Source organism: Lactuca saligna, chromosome 2 (genome assembly GCF_052625555.1).
Source record: "Lactuca saligna cultivar CGN05327 chromosome 2, ASM5262555v1, whole genome shotgun sequence".
Classification (NCBI taxonomy): Eukaryota; Viridiplantae; Streptophyta; class Magnoliopsida; order Asterales; family Asteraceae; genus Lactuca; species Lactuca saligna.
Window position 1 is genome coordinate 37,128,293 of NC_136418.1, and position 23,480 is coordinate 37,151,772.

The 23,480-nt window shown below is 38.6% G+C and overlaps 1 protein-coding gene across 2 annotated transcripts; it reads left to right on the forward strand.

The window, feature by feature from the left end:
* The first annotated feature begins 9,920 nt into the window (after positions 1-9,920).
* Positions 9,921-13,121, forward strand: LOC145030869 (uncharacterized). 2 transcript variants are annotated; one of them, XR_013676726.1, is made up of 5 exons: positions 9,921-10,335; positions 10,454-10,646; positions 11,120-11,885; positions 11,979-12,479; positions 12,636-13,121. XR_013676726.1 is itself a non-coding variant. In XM_078979306.1 (5 exons), the coding sequence occupies exons 4-5, from the start codon at positions 12,398-12,400 to the stop codon at positions 12,953-12,955; spliced, it is 393 nt and encodes a 130-aa protein (XP_078835432.1). In that variant the 5' UTR covers positions 9,921-10,335; positions 10,454-10,646; positions 11,120-11,885; positions 11,979-12,397; the 3' UTR covers positions 12,956-13,121. The 2 variants fall into 2 exon arrangements, 1 of the variants encoding a protein (XP_078835432.1); XM_078979306.1 differs by having other exon boundaries at positions 12,645-13,121.
* The last annotated feature ends 10,359 nt before the right edge of the window (positions 13,122-23,480 follow it).

A 23,480-nucleotide genomic window follows, 5' to 3' on the forward strand; every position in this document is an offset into this window, starting at 1 on the left:
AACATGGAATTCCTCTCATCACTTTAAAGTTTTTCAAGATAACCCCATCTGATTGTATAGGGACCGTCTAAAACATCAATTATGTATTGTTTGTTTTTAAATATGTAAAACATCTACCATCTACCTACAACATTTGCAGATATTTGTAGAAAAAGAGGTGGACCAAACGTATATAACCTAAATAAAAAAGATAAATTGTTTTTTAAACATTGAAGACTACTAAAATAAACTAAAACTAAAATTTAAATAAATCATTTTTTTTAAACTTAAAAGGCTTTTTCAACACTAAAATCTAAATAATTTTAGTTTTAATATAATTCATATAACCACAATAATTACATTTTTTAAAACATTTTTGTTTTACATTAAAATTACGTTGTAGTCTTGGGTTTAATTTATAATCTGTTGTTTTAGTGTCGATTTTTCTTGCTTCATCGCTTTCTTTAGCATGAATATACATAGGAATATAATACTTGAAGGGATGGAAGCATGTTTATTGAGGAACTTATAGAATGCTATTAGTGTTTGATCAATACTTACATATATCTTTCATACCAACACAAACCATTATTGAATGATTCGTTAGAAAGGATGTAAAATAGAACTCAAAAATAAAAATATTTTGTTACATACACTTGAAATTCCTCACATGGTATTTTGACACTTCCATATGGTTTTTTAGACCACACCATAAATAACAATAAATTTAATTTTGATATATAGAAGGCTTAACGAATCTATGTTCAACAATTCAGCCGCCAAAAACTAGCAATATGCTCTTGAGACAACATCATAAGTAGCATCAAGATTTGAATTTAATATCAGGAATCTCATAAAATCAGAAGTTCAAAACTTCAGCTGCCAAAAAATAGCATTGAATTCTTGAGACAACACCATATATAGCAATCATGTTTTGAATTTTGAAATTGAAGGCTTAATGAATCTGTTGGTGATTTTATCACCAAATATATTTTAATGTAATGGACTTAACAACTGTTTCAAGAATAATGTTTTAGTTATAATACAAGTTAGGAGGTGTGGGAGTGCACACTTGTATTTACTAAACATTGTTAGTATCGAACCCTAATCTACTGTGTCAAGTCGGGGGTCCCGTTTATCCATTGAGTGGATAAATCTGGGAAACAACGACTCCTTTGAAACACAGAAAAACAGAAAAACACTAATTTCTTCATCTTCTTCTCAAAATTGATTCTGATTTTGTGCCTAAAATCAGATTTGTTACATCAGGAATTATCCCAGTTTGGATTTCGTGACACCCAAGGCATATAGGGTCGAAATATCAAACAAGGAAAGTGTTTTACACGATTCCTGTTTGTTATCCAGATTTTCATATCCCTATTTCGAATTCCCCAACAGAATCCAAGGGGAAACCCATGATACAAATACACTTCAAAAACTGAACACAAATAATTAAGATTAATGAGTGGTTTTGGTTTGGAATTGTTGGTGGATGCAACAACATGGGCGATTTGAGTTTCATTACACAAAAAATAATTTCATAAGCTAAATGACCCAGATCATGCTTACAGTTTAGCAAGTATAATCAAGATATCATATTTAAAAATCACCCAAACGAGGTTCGTATTTTCATCTCCAAAGTCCAATTTCATGAGAGGCAAATGATTGAACATTTGGTGGGCAATTCAAAGTTAAAGAAATTCGTTGCAACAAATGTAAACATTTGATTTCAGATTTCTAATGCATGAATAACAAACCCTAGAATAGGAAAACAACACTAAATAACCGATTTCAAATTTACTTCGGCAATGTAAACGTCTACAATTTTAGAAGAACTAAAGTTTCTTACTATCAGTGAGTAGATGACAGAAGAGAAGGGGATGGAGTGCTTGGAGTCAAGGATTTTCACTAGTAACGACATCAAGGGTCTCTCACGACAAGTGTCCTTGGTGTCCGTAGATGTCCGATGAGATAACATCGACACATGGAAGAAAGGCGAGGGCTTTTGGCTCATTTGATACGATATTTTCTGCCTTGTTAGGTGGTCTATGATAGCTTCATTTTATTACTTCTTTTCATAGTTTACTTTTAGTTAAAACCATCTCATTTTATTTAATCTTCATGCATATTTTCTCTTTTAGTTATTTTTCTTTTTTATCGGGTGCGTTCTAGTCTTTTGAGCTTAATTGCAGGATTTATCGAAGGTTATTCAACATGGACGAATGCGAGACCTATGGAAGCTTGCGGTTTGCTTGTGGACTTAAAGTTGTGCGATTGGGCCTGTTGTCAACATAATCAAATGATCAAGTTGCGCTTAATTTTAGATGAAGAATGATGATGATGTGAAGAGAATTTTAAGCTATAGAAGATCAATGAAGTAATGACCCATCTTGGGAGAGTCAAGAAGACACAATTAATCTTTCAAGTACCTTTACATGTAGGTTGGATGAAGAAATACATGAGAAAAATATTAGGCCAATCAAAGGGTCAAATGGCCCACTCAGTAGAATCCAAGCTGTCCGCGTGGATTTACAAATGGTCCGCATGGATAGCACTGTGAAGGATCCGAATTTTTGCATTATACCTCTATTTGGGGAAAGTTGGTGGAATACTTTTGAGGGACTTTTAGATTCGACTTTTTTCACACTTTTACTAGAGTTTTTAAGCGAGAAAAAGGGAGAACATATAAAAGAACAAGCCCATTTTGCTCTCTAGAGGTTTTGAAGATTTTAAAGATTGGAGTAATTTTCTTTCATCTTTGCAACTTGAACCATGTTTGTTACCTCTAAACCACTTTGAATTTCTTTCATTTTAGCCATGCTTGGCTAGATTTATGTTTTGTCGATTAGGGTTTAGCCCATGGATGATTGGTTGTTTTGAAGACTTATGCTATCTTGTGTTTGAAGTTTATGGAAATGTTTTTTAGTCAAACATCTTCTTGTGTTTATTTATCATTGATCATGAGCTTTGATGAATGAATGGTTATTTTTGTTGACTAATTTCTTGGTTAAGTAATGGACCCTCAAATTAGTGAGCAACAAATGGTTTCATTGTTTGTTTTAATTTCATTTAAACCATGGAAATGTTTCCTCCATAATGATAATGTAAGCATTTGATTATCTTTTGGACTTAGTAAGTCTTAGAACTTAAAGCTACTTGACTTTCACAAGATTATATGCTTCATTAATTTTGTGAATTTAATTAAGGGAATGTGTTAAGAGCTTTGCTAACCATTTTAATGACAAAGAAGAATTGTGGTAATTTGTGCTTATGGATTGCTATAGCCAAGTTAAATTAACTCACAAGTGTTGTTCCATTTAGTCTAAGGATATGTCAACTATGTCATCCATGTGGTGTTCCCCAAAATGAACCCACTTTACTTCATTGAATTTAATCAAATCATCTACTTGTTTACTTGTGATATTTACATTCTAGTTTAGTTTTAATTTTCTCAAGAAATCAAAAAGATTTAAACCCCCTCATTTTACTTTTACTCTTGTCTTACAAGTACTTGAACAAGTGATTTACATAGAGATTTGAATTGAACCAATCTCCGTGGATACGATCCCTTTACCACTATACAATGTTTTAGTGTGTACTATTTAGGGTATTTATTTTGTTGGCCTCAACAACCACCAAATTTTGGCGCCATTGTAGGGGATCGGATTATAATTAATTAATTTGTTTCTCTATGCCTAGATCTCAATGTGCAGGTACTTTAGTTTTAAACACGGAAATTGAAAAACAAGTACGATTCATAAATGAACACTTATTACATTGAAGATAAACTTTCTGAGCTAGCTCAGTTAGTTATGGTGATTGAAAGTGACCAAAGTGTGCAACCCATGCCTCTTATTTGTGATTTTTGCACCCAAAATGGACATCATTCCGACATGTGTCCATATTTACAATGAAGATGGGAAGAAGCGCAAGAGAAGGGAAGATACTACTTGTCAAACCAATGGATTTATAATTAGCCTCAACATGATTAATGGTGGAATAACAACCAAGCTTGGGGAAATAACCAATACCAAAGCCCATACCAAGCTTGGGAAAATAACCAATACCAACCAACTTCATAGTTCCAACAATCCTATCCTTACCCTCTTCAACAAACTGAAACACCAAGCATGTCCTTAGAGGACATTGTGAAAAGCATTGCCACTTCTACCCATATTTTCTAGGAAACAACCCAAGTGAGCCTCAAAAGCTTAGAGAAACAAATAACACAAATTGCTCAATCAATGAGTATTATGGAAGCTCAAGACAAATTACCATATGAAGAGAGCCCATGGTATAACGTATGTGCCGTTCCTTTGAAAGATGAGAAAAGTTTTGATGGCGCAAGAGTGTTATATGAAGAATAGGAAGAAGTAGAAGTAGAAGAAGCTATCTACGAGGAAGAAGAAATTGAGAAAGCTGACAATGAAACTATAAAGGAAGTGATAGGGGTTAAAAGAAGAGAGGTTGAGCCACCCCTACCATTGAGAAACTAACTCTAGTGGTAGAACAACCACAAGATTCGGAAATGATAAATCTGTCGCACCCTTCAAAGGATACGTTTCTCGAGAAAGAAGATGCCCAACCGGTGACTTACTTAACGACCAAGTCAAAGAGGGAAGATTTGGTCACCATATTGAACAAGTACAAGAAACAATACGATTGGATGATTGCTATTATAACAGGTCTAAGTCCGATATGGTTCACCTGTAAAAAGAAAGTCAAATACAAGAAAAGTGTCCTAATGGAGGTGTGAAAACTGAAAAATGTCAACACCAGGAAAATTTGCAAGGTTAATGGACATCGATTGAAGCCGTTCTATGAAGGTTTTGATTCAAATGACCAAGATGTCATCCATTTGGATGTCCCAAAGTGTTAAAGTGAAGTTTGGAGGTGTCTCGCCAAAGACGTTAAAGAAGGGAATTTTTGGAAAGCATTGTGCTTTCTTTTTCTTTCACGTTCCGAATAATGTTTTTGTTAAAACCATTTTTGTGTTTTCAAAAGCTTTTGTTTTTAAAATCCAAGCTCTACTGCCTTTTGAAGTCAAATTGTGCTGAATTTTGATGCACCAAAGCTTATTTGGGTCGAACATGGAGTTTTTAAATTTTTTCCCCAAAGAGCCTACAAACGGGCTGCGTCTGATTCCCTAGTCTGTGTGAGCCAGATCGTGTGAAAATAAAGATTCAACAACTTCTCAGCGTGATTCACGCGGTCCGCGTATGATCCAGAACTTGTTTGTGTGTCCTGCAAATGGTTCGAATGGTACTCTAGAAATTATCCGTGTCGATTTGTTGACCAGGTTTGACTTCCATTAACTTGTTGACCAAAGAACTTAAGTGACATGCACCATTTCTTCTTCATTAACACACTGGTTTTTCCCTTCTCTCTATGCATTATTTCTCCCTCAAGAAACCACCATATCCTTACCCTCAATACCCTTATCCTCCTCCCAACCCCCCAGTTTAGGTACTTTCGCCTCCCCCAAGCATTGAGAACAATGCTTATTTCTAAGCTTGGGGGTGGGGTATTCCCTTTTCTTGTACTTTTTCATGCATTATTCTAGGTTACATAGCATATTAGCCTTTATTTGCATTTATGCATTTTTGTTCTCTATTTATTCTCACCCCTTGGATGAAATGGAACAGGTGTATAGTTATTGTATCATTATTGGTCCAATATCTTGTTGTTATCTCACACATCGAATCAGGACCATTAGCTGCAGTTTGGGACTTCATACTTGGGATCAACTGCTAGAGCTTGATAGGGTAAATGATCATGGCCAACTAGTTTTCATGAAGAACTATGCATGCAATATTAACAACTGTAGGATATACTATATCAATGGTTGTTTTTAGCCTTGCGGTCCATACCGCCGAGAGGATCACACTTGATCATGTTTGAACCGTTAGGATGAAGCACTGGTGCTTGTCCCCGAGTAGAATCTATATCCGGTTTCTTTGCATCACCATATATTGTTTTTGCGTTTTATTAGGATTTTAGAGAGTCTTTTAGTCCACATTTGGACATTTTCTTTATTTTTGGAAAATCATAAGTTTGAAAAGGAGCTTACATCTCTATGCTCCGTACATAGTCATTTTCACACTTAGACCATCTGAATTATTATTATTATTACCCTTCGGTTCCACTTACATATTTTTTGGAACCAAAGTTTTCTTGATAAAAGTTTCAATATGAAGTACATTACCTTCAAGTTTCATTCTAGTACAAAAAAAAAAGAAAAAAAAGAAAAAAAGTTTAAGCTACGATTATTTTAGAGGGGTTACCGGTTCAATTATCGAACAAATTTTTCTACATTTTGGTCACCCGGTGTTTGATATTCGTTATTATAGGTTTGTTTTATTGTATATAGATCGAGTTGTTTTTGCAAATTGGTGATGTTAACAAGACCATTGAGTCGGATACTACGGGTGGTTTGGGCCAACACTAAGTGAACTGATTCCTACAACGGTGCTCGAGCGATAAAATGTAATCAGACATGAGAGTAGCCGACATACGTGAGATCAAACAAATTTCGTGATAAGAGTGTACACTTAAAAGAAGAGCTCCAAAAGAGCCCATCCATTTGCTTTCTCCCTACTACAAATGTTCTTCATTGTATGAATGTTCCATTGACGCTGCTACTGACCATCCCTCTTTACTCACCTAGAGGAATTTTCTTAGCTGTGTTTTATGACTTTATTTTCATCAGATGAAAAATTCTTGGGATTATAACGAGATCAATTCTTACCATGTTGACTAATGGTCATTAGGTTCTATGGTTCTGTCCATTCTTTTTATTTTTTTTAGGATAGTTCGTCCCAAGTTCATTTAGTATTGTCTTACTTGAGGAGAACTAAGGTTCAAGCTTGGGTTGATTTGATAGCTTCATTTTCTTACTTCTTTTCATAGTTTATTTTTAGTTAAAACCATCTCATTTTAGTTAACCTTCATGCATATTTTTCTCTTTTGTTATTTTTCTCCTTTATTGGGTGCTTTCTAGTCTTTTGAGATTAATTGTAGGATTTATCGAAGGCTATTCAAAATGGAGGAATGCGGGACCTTTGGAAGCTAGCGGTTTGCTTGTGGACTTGAAGTGGTGTGATTGGGCCTGTTGTCAACATAATCAAAAGATCATGTTGGGCTTAATTTTTGATGAATAATGAGGATGATGTGAAGAGAATTTTATGCTATAGAAGACAAAGGAAGTAATTGTCCATCTTAGGAGAGTCAAGAAGATACAATTGAGCTATCAAGAACCTTTATATGTGGGCTAGACCAAGAAATAAAGGAGCAAAATACAAGGCCAATCTGTGACGACCCGAATTTTTTTTGCTTTGTGACTCCAACAGTTAACTCAACTGAGTGTCAGACTTGTTCGTGCTATCATTTAGCCTTGTTTAGAGTCCGTTCAAAGGTTCAAAGCTCAGTACATCCAAGCATTGAGTAAAGGATTGGATCGCGTACACGTAAAACACCAAAATCCATCCATACACTCCATATGAGGGAGTGTACGGCCGTACACATGAGTGTACGGTCGTCCACATGAGTGTACAGATGTACACCTATGTTGGGCTATAAGGAACCCTCCATATGTATGTATTCCCTTCATTTCTAAGCCATTCTTCAGTTTTCCAAGCCAAGAACATCGATTTCTCTCTCAACTATCATCCCGATCTTCATCGCGATCTTCAAAAGTGGTAAGTGATTCTTACATCCTTCTTGTTATCCTTCCAAGCCTTGTAATCATCTCTTGATTCATCCATAAAAACATTTATTTTGTTTAGATCTTCAAGTCTCACCAAGAACACCAAGAACACACACACTTGCTCTTGGTGATTGTAAGCCCTTTTGAGCCTCCAAATCGTAAGTACTCCTTCCTAATGATTGAATCTTGTTTAGAACACCTGTTTAAGTCCCTAAAAATGCCAAGAATTCATGATCATGAGGTGTGTATGGCCGTACACCCATGTGTGGCCGTACACCCCTCGAAACACCCCTAAAGTGCTTCTAAAACGCCTTTCTAGCTTGAAGACTTGAAGAGCAATTATCCTACAAGCATCCCTAGCCTTGGAATATGATTTTGTGCACTTTTTACCATGAGTGTACGGTTGTACACTCCCTGGCCGTACACTCCTGTCCGCACACTCCACCATGTGGCCGTACACTCCCCTTTAGTGAATCACATGTGATTCCAACACTTGATCAAAGTGTTTCCTAGTCCAGTGAAGTGTTTCCTTGCATTTGGTTGCTTCAAAACACTATATTTATGTCAGTATATGCCATTATATGTCATTTAGGACTCGTTAAGTCTCGAGAGTTCATTCGTGGAGCTTTTCATCCTTACACACGTATTCGTTTGATTCATCCACATCAGGTGAGTTCATACCCCGTAATTAATCTTCTAAACTATTTTAAATGCTTTTGCGGGGGAGGGGGGGATACAAGTTGGACACAATTGATAGTTGTGTAATTATTTGTTATAACATCTTTTTAAGGTTTCTTATGTCTTATATGAGTGATCAAAACATTTCAATAACTCTTTTAAAGTTATGATTACTTTTTAGTTTATCAAAACTCCAGTTTAAAGTACAAGCATAACTTAGTAGTAAAATGAGTCTTTTCAATAACAATTCAAGTGAAACACTAGTAAACTATAATGGGTATAGTTTAGAGGTTAAGTTCATACTAGATACAATACATGATAACATAAGAGAACACACAATAAAGAGAAACAGGGAGGAAGATACAATACACGATAACAGAAAGAACATACTAAGATACTATAACAGAACAACCATGATAAGGTGCTATAGCATGGGACAACTACAAGATCTAATTATACCAATGAATCACTAACGCATTGTTCTAAGCAAAAGGTGATAGTTATATTGAGTATACATGATCACATAACTTTAATGTGAAGTTACACGACCTAGCAACTCGTTTGCTGAAGTCGAGTTTGGTTCCCAGAATCTTTTGACAGGGAGAGCGTTTAGTATGGGAGCTAGCCTTCACATTATGACTTTAATAAAACAAACATGTTTTAAGGTAATTAGTACGTCGTTTTGTCAATTCATAAGACAAATGAGTGCTTATATTTTCCTATTACTTTCATAAAGTGACAGTTCCACTTGAAAGTTAATGCAAACTATTTCCGAGTCAAGATAGTTATAAACTAGGGAAAACTTACATTTTTACAAACGACAAATAGAACAGTCGGGTGTAGTACATTCAGTAGAAAGGGACCATAACGCTAACCTTATGATTCCTTAATGCATACATCAAGAGATATATATTAATAATATCTGATAGGCAATAGGATGTGTGCTTTCTGCTTCATTTCCTGTTCCTTGTTTGGTTTTGGGCTTAGAGCGGATTCACCCAACCTATTATCCATTCAATTCCTTAATGCATACATCAAGAGATATATATTAATAATATCTGATAGGTAATAGGATGTGTGCTTTCTGCTTCATTTCCTGTTCCTTGTTTGGTTTTAGGCTTAGAGCGGATTCACCCAACCTATTATCCATTCAATAGTGTATATATATATATATATATATATATATATATATATATATATATATATATATATCTTCCGTATACATTCACTACAAGAAAAAATACCCTTTAATGATGCACAAACAATGACACTCGCTGATTTACGATACGCATTTTTCTGTTTCCGTAAACATAATGTCAACCTTTCAAAATTTAAGGGATAGAGGACACGTATTTTTGCGTGCCTTAAAATTAATGTCCATAAAAAAATACAAACACGGAGGGCACTTGATTTTAATGCGTGTCCTCTAGAAATGTCGCTTTATATATATATATATATATATATATATATATATATATATATATATATATATATATATATATATATATATATATATATATTTTATCAAATGCGTGATTTTAAATGGGCAAAAATGAAATGCTCTGAACTTCTAAAATTTTGAATTGCCCGCTTCTTCATTCTCTCCTCTGTATCTCCATTCATTCACTCATTCCTATGGCTTTTCCAAGAACCATTCTACATAGGGCTTTTTCTAGAAAATTCAAAACGCTCTCCGATTCTCGATCGGGTCTCCCAGGCCTCTGCAATAATCGAAGATCTCACTTCAGGTTACTTCTTCTCCGGTGAGCATAGGATCACCTCCCCACGTCCATCCTCCTCATCATAAAATCATCCAACTAGGGATTTTTTTTCTCGATCTCTTCAGGTCCGTCCTCCCAAAATAAGGAAGAAACTAGTTTGATTTCTCCCCTAAAACCTGGACGACCTTGCTCCTCGCTTCCATCACTGTCCCAAGATGTCTTCATTGTTCCTCCCTCGGTGTCTTCCATCAGGTAAGTTGTCGGACCATCTCATCTACTCATTTTTTACTATCTTTATTCTTGCTCTCTTTTTTCTCAATTTTTCTTCTCCTTTCTCTATTCTCCCTTTTCTGTTGAATGTTGTTGGCAGTTAGAATCCAGGGGAACAATAGAGGAGAGTCAAATGGTAGTGGTACACCACTACATTTTGGTGTAGGTGTAGGTTAGGGATGGTTACCAACACCAACAACCCTCATCCTATCCCAATGCCCTCATGAAATCGACTCAACGTACATCACCATGCTCAGAACCACTGAATTCTTGGTTAAAACCACATCATCGAGGTATGTGTTTTACATTTAATTTCACCTGTGATATTTCAACTTTTTTTAGTTATAAAAGATCAAATTTAAAGATTTCTGCTCTTCGGATCTTCTAATTTCTCATTTCTACTGGTAACCTCTTATACCTTCTTTCCTTTCGTGTTGTTCATATATTCTAATTTCTCACATTCTACCCCTGTTTAATCTTGTTAGTGTTATCCAATTTCAACTTCAGTCGGTCTGATCTATTTGTTTTGCGTTTAATTAATGGATGTGGTTTACTTACTTAATTGAATTTTAGTTAAATCGCACAGGAAGGATTAGGTCTCATAGTTGTAGATTGAGATGAGAAATTTTAAGAAAAAAAATTCAAACGAAGCCTTAAATCAGTTTTTTATTTTCATCCAACCTTGCTTCAATCTGTCCTATTTTATTACGTATAAACTTCTGGCATATCCTGTTCTTCTTGATGGATTCAAAAAATGCCTGTGCAGATCTTGGAAAACCACAAATCCGGGGCTAGAATAATTTCAGAACCAGGCTCATGCCCTTCACTGTCATTTGCATAGGGAGTCTCAGGGGTAATGTTATTGGATAATTCCAAATTCTGATTGGTGTTGCTTCAATCTAAAGAATTCATTAAACTGTTGGGGAATGATCTGAAGAATTCATTCGAAGGATGGTATGCACAAATTATGAATTTACCCATCACTAGTGCTTCAGTTGTAGCTGTGCAGAGGACATCGATCACTCTCGGGTTTACAAAGATTTTATAACTTCAACAAAAAAAGAAAAAAAAAAAGTTTTCATGTTATCATTTTTCTGTTTTATTGAAGTAAACCGATAATTTCAAATGTGTTATGTTACCTGTGAAGAGAATCGTCTGCATGGTCAAGTGATGGAGAAGAATTTACTTGTGTTTCTGTGTTGAAGAAATTAAAGAAAAAGTAAATGAAAAGGCGAACAATGAGCAAAACAAAGTTATTGTTCTTGAGAAGGAAGAGGAGAAGAAGATAAATTCTAGCATGAAAGTTGAGAATGTGTCACGTGAAGTGGGACCCAGTGTGGATCTTTCAACATAGAAAGTGTCAAAGGAGGAACGTCATTTTCTAGCTCAAAATCGAGTTTAATTCTAAATTATTCATTCTATCTAATATATTAATACATAGGTATATATATTAATATATTATCAGATACAAGAGAAGGCAGAGAGGAAAGCTTGTGAATGCATACTCTGCTCAGGATCTGGAAGGAATCCTTGTATGTTTTCCTATTTTTGATCTACAACTATTAGCATATTCTTCTTTATGATTGAATTTATTGACATTTAGAAAATTTGGATATTTTTTTTAGGTGAAAAAGACTAATGTGAGTCCAGAGCCTGAGCCTCTTTGTTATGAGGATAGAGAGTTAGAGCTGGTAGAAGCATCTGATAATCTTGAAGCACAGGATAATTATGTACTACATCTGTTCCTTTAGCAAGGAATTCAAGTCTTGCCAAATCCTATGCTATTTCAGCATAATCTTCATTTACAGCATGGAAAAAAAGCATCAATTAAAATCTATTTATTTTGGTGAACAAAACAAAAGGTTGATTTTTCAAACTACAAAAGAAATAAATGAAAGTAAGAGTAAGAAAATACATGGCTTAACTGAGTAACATTCTCAAAGCAGCGCTAACACCAACAGTCAAAAATCCATTTACATTAATACCAGCTTCCTTGATAGCCTGAGATAAACAAACATCATCAAATATTGTGTTTAAAGGATTAATGATTATATTGCTCCCAGCTTTGATATATTTTGAAGTCAGAAATCCAGAGGGACAAGCTGCCGTATTAGAAACCCATACAGGTATCATTTCCAAATGTATGTATACCTTAATTTGATAGAATTCTTCAGAAGAAAAATCTTGTCATCCTTGTTTTGGAGGTGAAATTTGGGATGATGATTTGATCTTTGTGAGGTCTATCAGTCCTCCGAAGCTTTTAAATTTAGAAAATATGTTAGTTTTTGCAGGTGTGGTTATTGGTAATGATTCAACTAGTATTATCAATGATACACCTATGGAGTCAGCTTCTGGCAAGGTAACTTATGCTCACTGCGAGGTTGAAAAAGTCATCTATGGAGATATGGTGGCTGCAGAAAATGATAAGCCAGAAGATGTGGTAGTTGTTGATCATTCACTGAAAGATATTGTAACTGATAGAGCCTCAAAGTCATCTTCTCGCAAACTGAAGGATGATGTTCAATACCAAAATGAGAACAGTGTATCTGAAGACATTATAGCTGCTGGAAGTGAAACGCATAAAGGTGTTGATAATGACTGATTTTGGCAAATCGTTTATTCTTTTTTTGAAACGTTTCTAGGATCTTATTAAACAATATATTTTAAGATTAATAAGTTTTAGAAGAATTAAATTGGCAAATCGTTTATTCTTTTTTGAAACAATTCTAGGATATTATTAAGCAATATATTTTTAGATTAATGACTAATTTTGGCAAAAGGGATATTATTCTTCTAGGTGTAGTTCTTTATTTCTCATCTTATTGGATTTATTTATCAAAACATTACTAACTTATCTGATAAGCTTATTATGTACATCGGAATCAATTCACATATGAAATTCGAGAGGGTGGGAGAAAACGGGTTCTCTCAGCTGCATGGTGTCACACCCCAAAACCGATAACGGCGGAATACGTTTCGGGGTGGAGGACGTCATGTACAGTATCATCACAATTGTATAATAGTAAAAACAAGAAACATACAATCATTTCATTACATAGTGAGTTTAATTATAAGTGTGTTCTGTAAAGTTTCAATAGACACCAAAAGTAATACAAAAACAAAAGATGGATCTTGTATGCTCCATCTTCTCCAAAATGTTGCACCTGTACCTATCTATCTTTGACCTGAGGATACAAGTTATTTTGAAAACGAGTATCAGCATAAAGCTGGTGAGTTCATAAGAATTTAGTGTAAATTTTTGTATAAAATGCGTTAAAACTTATAGTGTGAAACACTGCAATTTACATTTATAAGTAGTAGAAAACCCTAGAAAATCCTATATTTTCCAGAAAATACATCGCAAGTGAAAAACTCAAAGTTGCATGTGAGTCTTATCATTAAAAACCGTTTGTTGTAAAAGTATGGTACTAAAATCTCCAGTATGTAGTGTAGATAGAGGAAAAGTTATGCCTGTTGTTAGTATTAATGGTGTAAACTCCCATTAGTATATTATTTACTTCGGGATATTAGCTTAGACTTTAGTCTTACTATTTTAGTGTGGATACCGTGTATCCCTTTTATGTGACCAATAGTGTGAACAATAGAGGATCCCATGACCTTCTCGGTCATACATAGTGTAGTGAAGTAGTGCCATCCCTGGGCCCGTTTGGCTCGGACTGAGGTTAACAATCGGGATATAATAGTGTCTGCCCCGTATAGATCTATACATGTAGCGTTGCCTTCCTTCCGGAAAGCTCTGGTCACAGTAGGTAGCGCGTAGAGTATCTTGTAGAGAGTTACTGTGTTATCTTCCGGATTAATGCTTTCTCATGTAATATAGTGTAGTAGTCTTTGATGTAGTTCATAGTGTGTTCTCTTATTCGTGTATCGTTTTGTAATAGTATGAATTATAGTATGTATATTAGTAGCGGTAACGAGTAGTAGTGGCCTTAACTATACCTATTATAGTTAACTTAGTGTGTATGGTTCTTGGCAATTAAGTAATATAAACATCGAATTAGATGAAAACGCTCGTACCTAACACCAATATACATGATATATAACTAAGAAATCAACGACAGTCGGACGGATAACAAATACCCTAAGCCCACAATCAAACAAGAACAGGAAATAAGGCGAGCTATCGGTCCTAAGTCCTTCAAGTCTTACTTATATAAATATATTAGTGTAGATACAATTTATAAGAAAAGTAATTTAATAAAAATCTTAACCAAAGAAACCATTTAGAAAATAGTTTATTTATCCAAAATAGTTTTGAAAACGTAACGTTCTTTTATAAAGCATAGTGATAAATCACATGTGATTTGAACTACGGGTAGTAAATCACATGTGATTCACTTCCATAAAAATGTATATTTTACTTGTATCCCCCCACCCCCTAAAACATATGAAAACATTAGAAAGGTTCATTAAGGGGTATGAACTCACCTGAAACCGAGTAAATCGGGTGGAAGTGTCGGTTGAGCGTTTGGTGTCAATTAAGGACTTGTACACCTTTTAAGACCCTATTAACATATGAGATATATGTTTTACAAGTAATTAGTCACTTATACTTTTTATTAAAACATTTACATATCCTAAAATCAATTCGAGGTCTTATGGGTTAAAAGTGGTTCTCGGGGATTGTACAAGACCAAAAAGAGGGTACTAGGGAGTCCAAGAGTTTACTCCCTTGGAGTTTACATCCCAAAGGCCACTCCTTGGGAGTTTACGGCTGTAAGCCCCATGGCTTGGCCGTGAACTCTTGTTCACTCCCCAATTTTGATGCTAAGGCCCTTAAATCAATCCCTTCAATTTTCTAGTGAAGGTCTAGGGCTAATTAGGGGGTTTAAACCCTCATTTGGTGAGGTATGGGGGAGTTTACAGTCTAAGCTTATGCTTGGGCCGTAAACTCTAAGTTACCCCACAAACATGATGTTTAATGGTCCCAAACTCGAAATGGAATTTCCTTAAATCATATCTCAAGCCTAAACATGCTTTGGAAGGGTTTTTGGGGCATTTTTGCATGGATAAGGGGTGTTTACGGCCTAAGCATGTGCTTGGGGTGTAAACCCTCTTTTATGCCCTAAAAACCTATGTTTTGATGATTAAACACTCCTAGGTAAATTCCTTAACTAGTATATAAGCTTAATAGTAGAAAAATTGGGAGTTTTGGCAACTTTTTGGGTGTTTACGGCCTAAGGAGGTTCTTAGGCCATAAACTCCTTGTTAATGCCCCATTCATATGATTTTTGAGCTATAACAACCATAATGCATGTTTAGAACAAGTTAGGGAGGAAAATCTTACGTTTGGGAGCCGGAAATTACGGTTTTGGAGCCAAAAACGAGCTAGAGAGAGAAAGTAGTGAGAGAGAGAGAGAGTGTTTGAGTGGTAAAAGAGTTCAAAGAGGTGTTCACCTTCCTTATATATGCCTTGGGTATTGCACCCGGTACACGACTACCCGATGCTAAAGTTTAACGGGGTTTAAAGTTTTTATCCGGGTTAAGTGGTTGAAAAAAATAATATAACTTTATTTCATTAAATGGAACTAACATTAACGAGTTATATTTATTTTTTTTTTACTAAAATGATAATCACATGAAATATAAATAAATAATTAAATATTCATTTATTTTACGACTCCAAATTACGGAACTTTTATAAATGACATATTCCGTTAGCGGAAACGGAATTATATAACGGATTTAACGTTGGGTTGTCACATCATCCCCCCGTTAGGGGAATTTTGTCCCGAAATTTAGAATTCAAACAGTCAAGTTATTACAGTACTACTAAGTGAAGAGATGGGGATATTTGAGTTTCATTTGATCCTCGCGCTCCCATGTGAATTCCGGTCCCCGCTTGGCGTTCCACCGAACCTTCACTATTGGGATGCGACTTTGTTTCGTTCGTTTTACTTCTCGATCCATAATCTCCGCAGGCTCTTCCACGAAGTTGAGGCTCTCATTGACCTCTATCTCGTTAAACGGGATCACGAGAGTCTCGTCGGACAGGCATTTCTTCAAGTTTGAGACGTGGAAGGTAGGATGTATGTTACTTAGCTCATGAGGTAGGTTGAGTTTGTAAGCTACAGGGACGATTCTAGTGAGAATCTCAAAAGGCCCTATGTACCTTGGGTTTAGCTTTCCACGCTTTCCGAAGCATATAGTGCCCTTCCTGGGTGAGACCTTCAAAAGGACTCGGTCTCCCACCTGGAATTCCAAGGGTTTTCTTCGTTTGTCTGCGTAGCTTTTCTGTCAATCTCTAGCGGCTTTTAATCGTTCGCGAATCTGTATAATCTTCTCGGTCGTTTCTCGAATGATCTCCGGACCCGTGAGAGTGCTGTCAGGGACTCGTCCTTTAGCTAATTGAGTGTCACCCACCTCAGCCCAGCACAGAGGGGATCTGCACTTTCGGCCGTAGAGAGCTTCGAATGGAGCTGCCTTGATGCTCGTATGATAACTATTGTTGTAGGAAAACTCCACAAGGGGTAAGTGTGTATCCCACGATTTACCGAAGTCAATCACACAAGCTCGTATCATATCTTCTAAGGTTTGGATCGTCCTCTCACTTTGTCCATCAGTCTGCAGATGGTAGGCTGTACTCATATCTAGCCTCGTCCATAGTGCCTTTTGTAGTGATTGCCAAAATCTCGAGGTAAACCTACTATCTCTATCTGAGATAATAGATATAGGGACGCCATGCAACCGTACTATTTCCTTAATGTATGTTCTTGTGAGTTTCTCCATCTTGTCCGTTTCCTTGATGGGTAGGAAGTGTGCAGACTTGGTCAATCTATCGATGATGACCCAAATGGTATCCAACCCACCCGCTGTCTTGGGTAGTTTGGTTATGAAATCCATTGTGATCCGCTCCCACTTCCATTCTGGTATCTCCGGTTGTTGGAGGAGACCCGATGGCTTCTAGTATTCGACCTTTACCTTCGCGCAAGTAAGGCACTTACTCACGAAAGTAGCAATCTCTGCTTTCATGTTAGGCCACCAGTATAGCTTTTTGAGATCCAGATACATCTTATCCGAACATGGGTGGACGGAGTATCAAGTGTTGTGTGCTTCCTTCATGACCAAATCTCTAAAACCTCCGTGGCGTGGAGTCTAGATCTGGTCCATGAGATAGTAGGCTCCGTCACCCTTAACATCCAAGTTCTTATCCATCCCACATAGGGATTCACCCGCCATATTCTCAGGATTTAAGGCTTCGAGCTGAGCCTCCTTAATCTGTGCGGATAGATGTGAATGGATAGTCATTGTTAGTGACTTGACTCTTCGGCCAGAATACTCTTTTCTACTCAACGTGTCTGCTACTACATTGGCTTTTCCCGGGTGATAGTGAATCTCGCAGTCATAATCATTGAGTAGTTTGACCCACCGTCGTTGCCTCATATTGAGCTCCTTTTGGTTCAATATGTGTTGGAGACTTTTGTGGTCAGTGTATATTGTGCTCTTCGTTCCATACAGGTAATGTCTCCAGATCTTCAGAGCGAAAACAACCGCCCCTAACTCGAGGTCGTGCGTGGTGTAGTTGATCTCGTGTGTCTTCAGCTGCCTTGAGGCATAGGCGATGACCTTACCTCGTTGCATCAAGACACAACCGAGCTCTTGATTCGACGTATCGCAGTACACTACAAAATCTTCTGTCCCTTCGGGAAGGGATAATACCGGTGCGGTGCATAGGGATCGTTTGACGGTCTGGAATGCCTTCTCCTGTTTCTCTTTCCAGTCAAATGGTACTCCTTTCTATGTTAACGTAGTGAGAGGTTTTGCAATCCGAGAGAAGTTCTGAATGAATCTACGGTAGTAGCCAGCGAGGCCTAGATATTGAAGAATTTATGTAGGCGTCTTTGGTGCTGACCAGTTCTCAATAGCTTTAATTTTGGAGGGATCCACGTGGATTCCGTCTTCACTAACCACGTGTACTAAGAATTCAACTCTTCGAATCCAAAATTCGCACTTAGAGAACTTCACATATAACTTCTCTGATCGTAGGGTTTCCAGGACTCATCGTAAATGATCCATGTGTTCTTCCTCGCTCCGAGAGTAGACGAGTATATCATCAATAAATACGATGACGAACTGATCTAGATATGGACGACATACCCTATTCATCAAGTCCATGAATACTGCGGGCGCGTTAGTCAGTCCGAAGGGCATCACTACGAACTCGTAGTGCCCGTAACGAGTTCGGAAGGCTGTCTTCAGAACATCCTCCTCAAGGACTCGTAACGGATGATACCCGGACCTAAGATCAATCTTGGAAAAGTAACTCGCCCCTTGTTTTTGGTCGAATAGGTCGTCAATGCGAGGAAGAGGGTAGCGATTTTTGACCGTGAGTTTGTTGAGCTCCCTATAATCGATGCACACACGGAACGATCTGTCTTTCTTCTTTACGAACAAGACTGGAGCTCCCCAGGGTGAGAAGCTCGGTCTTATAAAGCCCTTGCTGAGCAGCTCGTTAAGTTGACTGGATAGTTCTTGCATCTCGGCAGGTGCTAAACGATAGGGCGACTTAGCTACAGGGGTAGCTCCTGGGAATAGGTCGATTCTAAACTCAACCTGACGTTTGGGAGGTAGGACTGGAAGATCCTCTCGAAAGACATCAGGGAAATCGCATACAATGGGGATGTCTTTTGGATCTTTCACTTTCTGACTTGTGTCGACGATGTGAGCAAGGAAGGCGCGTATTCCTTATGCAAGTATTTCTGAGCCTGGATACTGGAGATGATACGAAGGCTCGTACCGGGTTTATCTCCATAGATCAATAGAGTTTCGCGATTCGGAAGATTCAGGCGAATGGCTTTGTCGAAGCATAGGATATCGGCACGATGAAGACTCAACCAGTCCATACCAACAATGACATCGAAACTCTTGATTGAGACTGGTATGAGGTCGATTGGAAATGAGTGATCGTCTAAGGTGAGGGTACAACCTATGTAGATTTCGTTAGAGCTTTCGGTCTTCCCGTTAGCCATTTCTACGACAAATGTTTCTTTTAGTGGTTGCGGGGATTGTTTGAGTAAGTGTTTAAAGTTTTGGTTTTTGAAGCTTCTTTCTGCACCACTATCGAATAAGACACAGAAATAAGAGTTGCTGAGAAGAAACGTACCCGTGACTACTATGGGATCCGCTACTGCCTCGTTGTGACCAATAGCGAGTAGTCTTCTAGTTCCCCCAACATTCCTAGCCTTAAGCTTCACCGCAGTCGTAACAAGTCGGGGAAACTCCCGAGCCGGGAACTTGCGAGATAGGTTTAGGTGGGGTTCTACAAAATTGGGCAGTATGTCCCTTCCGCGCCGCAGTTGGAACACTGCAATTCACAACAAAGGCTGTTGTGGTGGTAAGGGCACTTGGCACATTTAGGCAGATTCCCAACATAGGCTCTTGCTGGTGCAGGTGCGGCTGGAATGGTGGCAGCATGGACCGCCACAATTTGTTGGTCCTTGGAGGAGGTTTGAGTTTTCCTGCCTTTCTTCTTATCCAAACGCTTCCTCTTTCTGTCAGATGAATCGGGTGGTGCAGTGGTAGTTGTGATTGCTGTTGCTGGAGTGGAAGAGACTTCATGAGTAATTAGTCTCTGGGCCAATTCCTTGTCACTGTCGAAAGTGGTAGGGCGTGAGACTAGAACATTTCCTCGATACGGGGGCATTAAACCCCAGATGTATTGTTCAATCTTCTTGCTTTCAGATGGGATCATGTTGGGACACATAGCCGCCAAGTCACAGAACCTGGCCATGTAAGCTATTATGTTGGTCCCTTTCATCTTGAGGTTCCAGAGTTCCTCCTCAAGTTTTTGAATTTCTCCCCTAGGGCAATACTCCCTTTTCATGAGATCTTTTAGAGTGTCCCAGCCCATGGCATTGGCTGTTACCAAGGAGAGTGCACTAACATGGCCGTTCCACCATGTCAAGGCCCTGTTAGCAAGGGTAGCAGTAGCAAACTTGATTTTGCTCTCTTCGGGGCAAGAGCACAATTCAAAGACAACTTCGGTTCTTTCGAACCATTGAGACAATGCCAGAATTCCTCCGGTACCATCGAAGAAGGTAGGTTTGTAGTTCATGATGTCCTTATATGTGCATCCCTGCACTCTTTGATGGACTTCACCAAATCTAGAGTTGCCATCGCTTGCATCACCGGAGTTCATTTGAGCCATGGCTGCTATCACAGCTGCAGTCACAACCGTTTGGAACAACACTGGATCGAACTGCGGAGGAGGAGGGGTTTGAGTTGCTGGTCTTCCTCTGCTTGGACGCTTTCATGGAGGCATCTTTCACTGGAAGGTCATAGAAATGATAACAATCGTAAGAGTCTATTGCGAATATGAATAGAGTGTTTCATGGATTAAATCAACATAATCCAAAGATCAGAATGAGAGTCATAGCAATAAAGTAGTTAACTGCCAAATTACTAGTATTAATGATGTAATACAAGCTCATGAAAAGTGACCTAACAGTAGGTCTTACATCAAACCATCAGGAAAATGTTGGCAGTCTAGAGGTCTAATTAGAGTACTTTTAGGCTAGGAATGTTTACAGACAATTGATCTACGAAACATAGAGAGGAAAGGCTAGTCCTTTAAACAAAAGAGTGAGGTAACTAGACGTCTTCTACGGGCGACGGTTACTTGTTGGGCGAACCCTCAGATCTGCTAGTTGACGCATAACTTCCTGAAGGTGTCGTTCATGAGCCCTTTGACGTGCTCGGAGTTCCCTAAATTCGGCTCGGGATGCAGCTAGCTGATGCTGCAGAGCCTCGTTGGTCCTCCGTGTCCTGTCCATGGCTTCTTCAAGTTGGCGGATGCGAACAGTATTGAAATTCGAATTGGTATTCACTTCTACAACCCGACCAATGGCTGCTTGACCCTGCTCGGCATTCCTGGCAATCCTTCGGACCATGATGGGCAGAACCCGATCCGCTGATCCTCCTTCGCTTATGTTGTAGAAGCTTCGATCTCCGTTGTAAGGTAAAGGCTGGCCCTGCTCCTCGCTTCATCGGTTCAAGGATATTGCCCACAGGGGAGTGGGACCCTGAAATGCCGGATGGGGGTTGGGGCTCAGAGCTCCAGGAGGTTGGTTGTTAACTTCTGGCTCGGAGTCGGAGCTATCCGAAAACCCTTCTGCTCGGTGGTCATCCAGACGGATCTGGTGATTATCGTCCGACTCTTCGTCGAGCCATCCTCCATTGCCCTGGTTTGGATAGTACGGATCGCCGGGAAGGTGGAAGCATGCCATGATATCTATGCGAGAAAAGGGGAAAGGAAGATTAATAGACGCATTAACCTAAAATATGTAACACCGTAAATTTCAAAACAAAATTTTAAAATTTTATAAACCATAATTCACTTAATATTCATAAAACAACCATTTTTGAAATCCAATCCAACTAATACAAAAATCCCAAGATCTCAAAATCATAAATCCCATGCGTGTGTACTGATCAAGCCGGCGCCTTCCCACGGTCGTCACTAGTACCTGAAACAAATAACACCAAACACTCTAAGCACAAAGCTTAGTGAGTTCCCCAAAATACCACATATAACACATATTAGCCACTCGAGGCTATAACTCTGTGGGTCCGTGCGCCCAGACTCTGTGAACCCTCAGGTTCTAACTCTGTAAACATGCACAACATAAATCACAAAGAATAATGCAGCGCAACACATAACACAAATATAGCATACAAGCACTGTATCACATAACTCTAGTTACCTACTCAAGGTATGTATAGTGAGAAGACTCACCTCGCGTATCTCGGTAACTCGCAAGTCCCTGAAATCACTCGTGCTCGATCTCCCGATCTATAGTCCTCCTATAATACAATACATCTCTAAATAACACTTCACAACTAAGGTTGACTATCCCTTAACAAGTCAACATAGGTCAACATTGGTCAATGGTCAACGGTCAACTTTGATCGGACTCGGCGAGTGCACTATAGCAACTCGGCGAGTCTATGCGCATACACCGATTTCCCTGGGATCCTCTCTTGACACGACGAGTATTCTCCTAGCTCAACGAGTTCCACCTGGCATGAGTTGTGGGGCCTCCACGACTCAACTTGCTGAGTCTCAAGAACAACTCGGCGAGTCCCAGCTTGACTCAGTCCACCTGCCAACCCACTCTGACTCTCCCTGACTCACTGAGTCAATCACTTAACTCGGCAAGACCACTCGCTGAGTGGTGCTGGGTAATCTGCATGCTACTCGCCGAGTCTGTTCTTTGGACTCGGCGAGTCCATGCCATGCAACGACTCAAACTCACTCCTGAGGTCAGATCTGCTCCATACATTCATAGATCTGGCCTCCCCAAGCATGATAATCATGTAAAGTCCAAACCTTGGGGCTCAAACAAAAACTAGTTGCTCATAAATGATGTTTTAGCCCCATATATCATAACTCTAGGCCAATACTCTCATGAACACTCATAAAGCTTAAGGAATACAACTCTTCTGGACCTCTATGGATCTCATCTCAAGCCTTATCATGATTAGGGACGAAATGGACATCAAATCTAGCCAACAGAGGGGTCAAGAAACCCTAAACCCCCATGTTCATCATAAAAACGAAAAAGGAAGCCAAGATATACCTCCAAGATGATGCTCTGAGCTCCAAAATCGCAGATGGTCCACTGCCCTTGCCTCTTCTTAGCTAGAATCTCCTTTTCCTTGCCAAACCAAGCTCCAAAGGTCAATAATGGCCTCTTTTCTCTCCCCAAACGCTCAAATCTCTTTAGGGTTTCTCTCTAGGGGTTGGTGGCCGCAAATGATGGCCATAAGCCCCTTTAAATAGGTCTCAAACCCTGGGAATTAGGGTTTCATTACACAACGTGGATTTGCCGAGTCCACTCTTGGACTCGCCGAGTCCACTCTTGGACTCGCTGAGTCCAGACGCGAACCCGCGTCAAGAATCGCTATCCTACTCGGCGAGTTTGAGCTCCAACTTGCCGAGTCCACTCACAATTTTCCAAAAATACACCAATAATAAATACCTGGAAATTCCGGGCTGTTACAATTCTCCCCCACTAGAACTAGACTTCACCCTCGAAGTCTCGCTCTGTAAATAACTCTGGATGTTGGTCGCGCATCTCACGCTCTGGTTCCCAAGTCATCTCGGA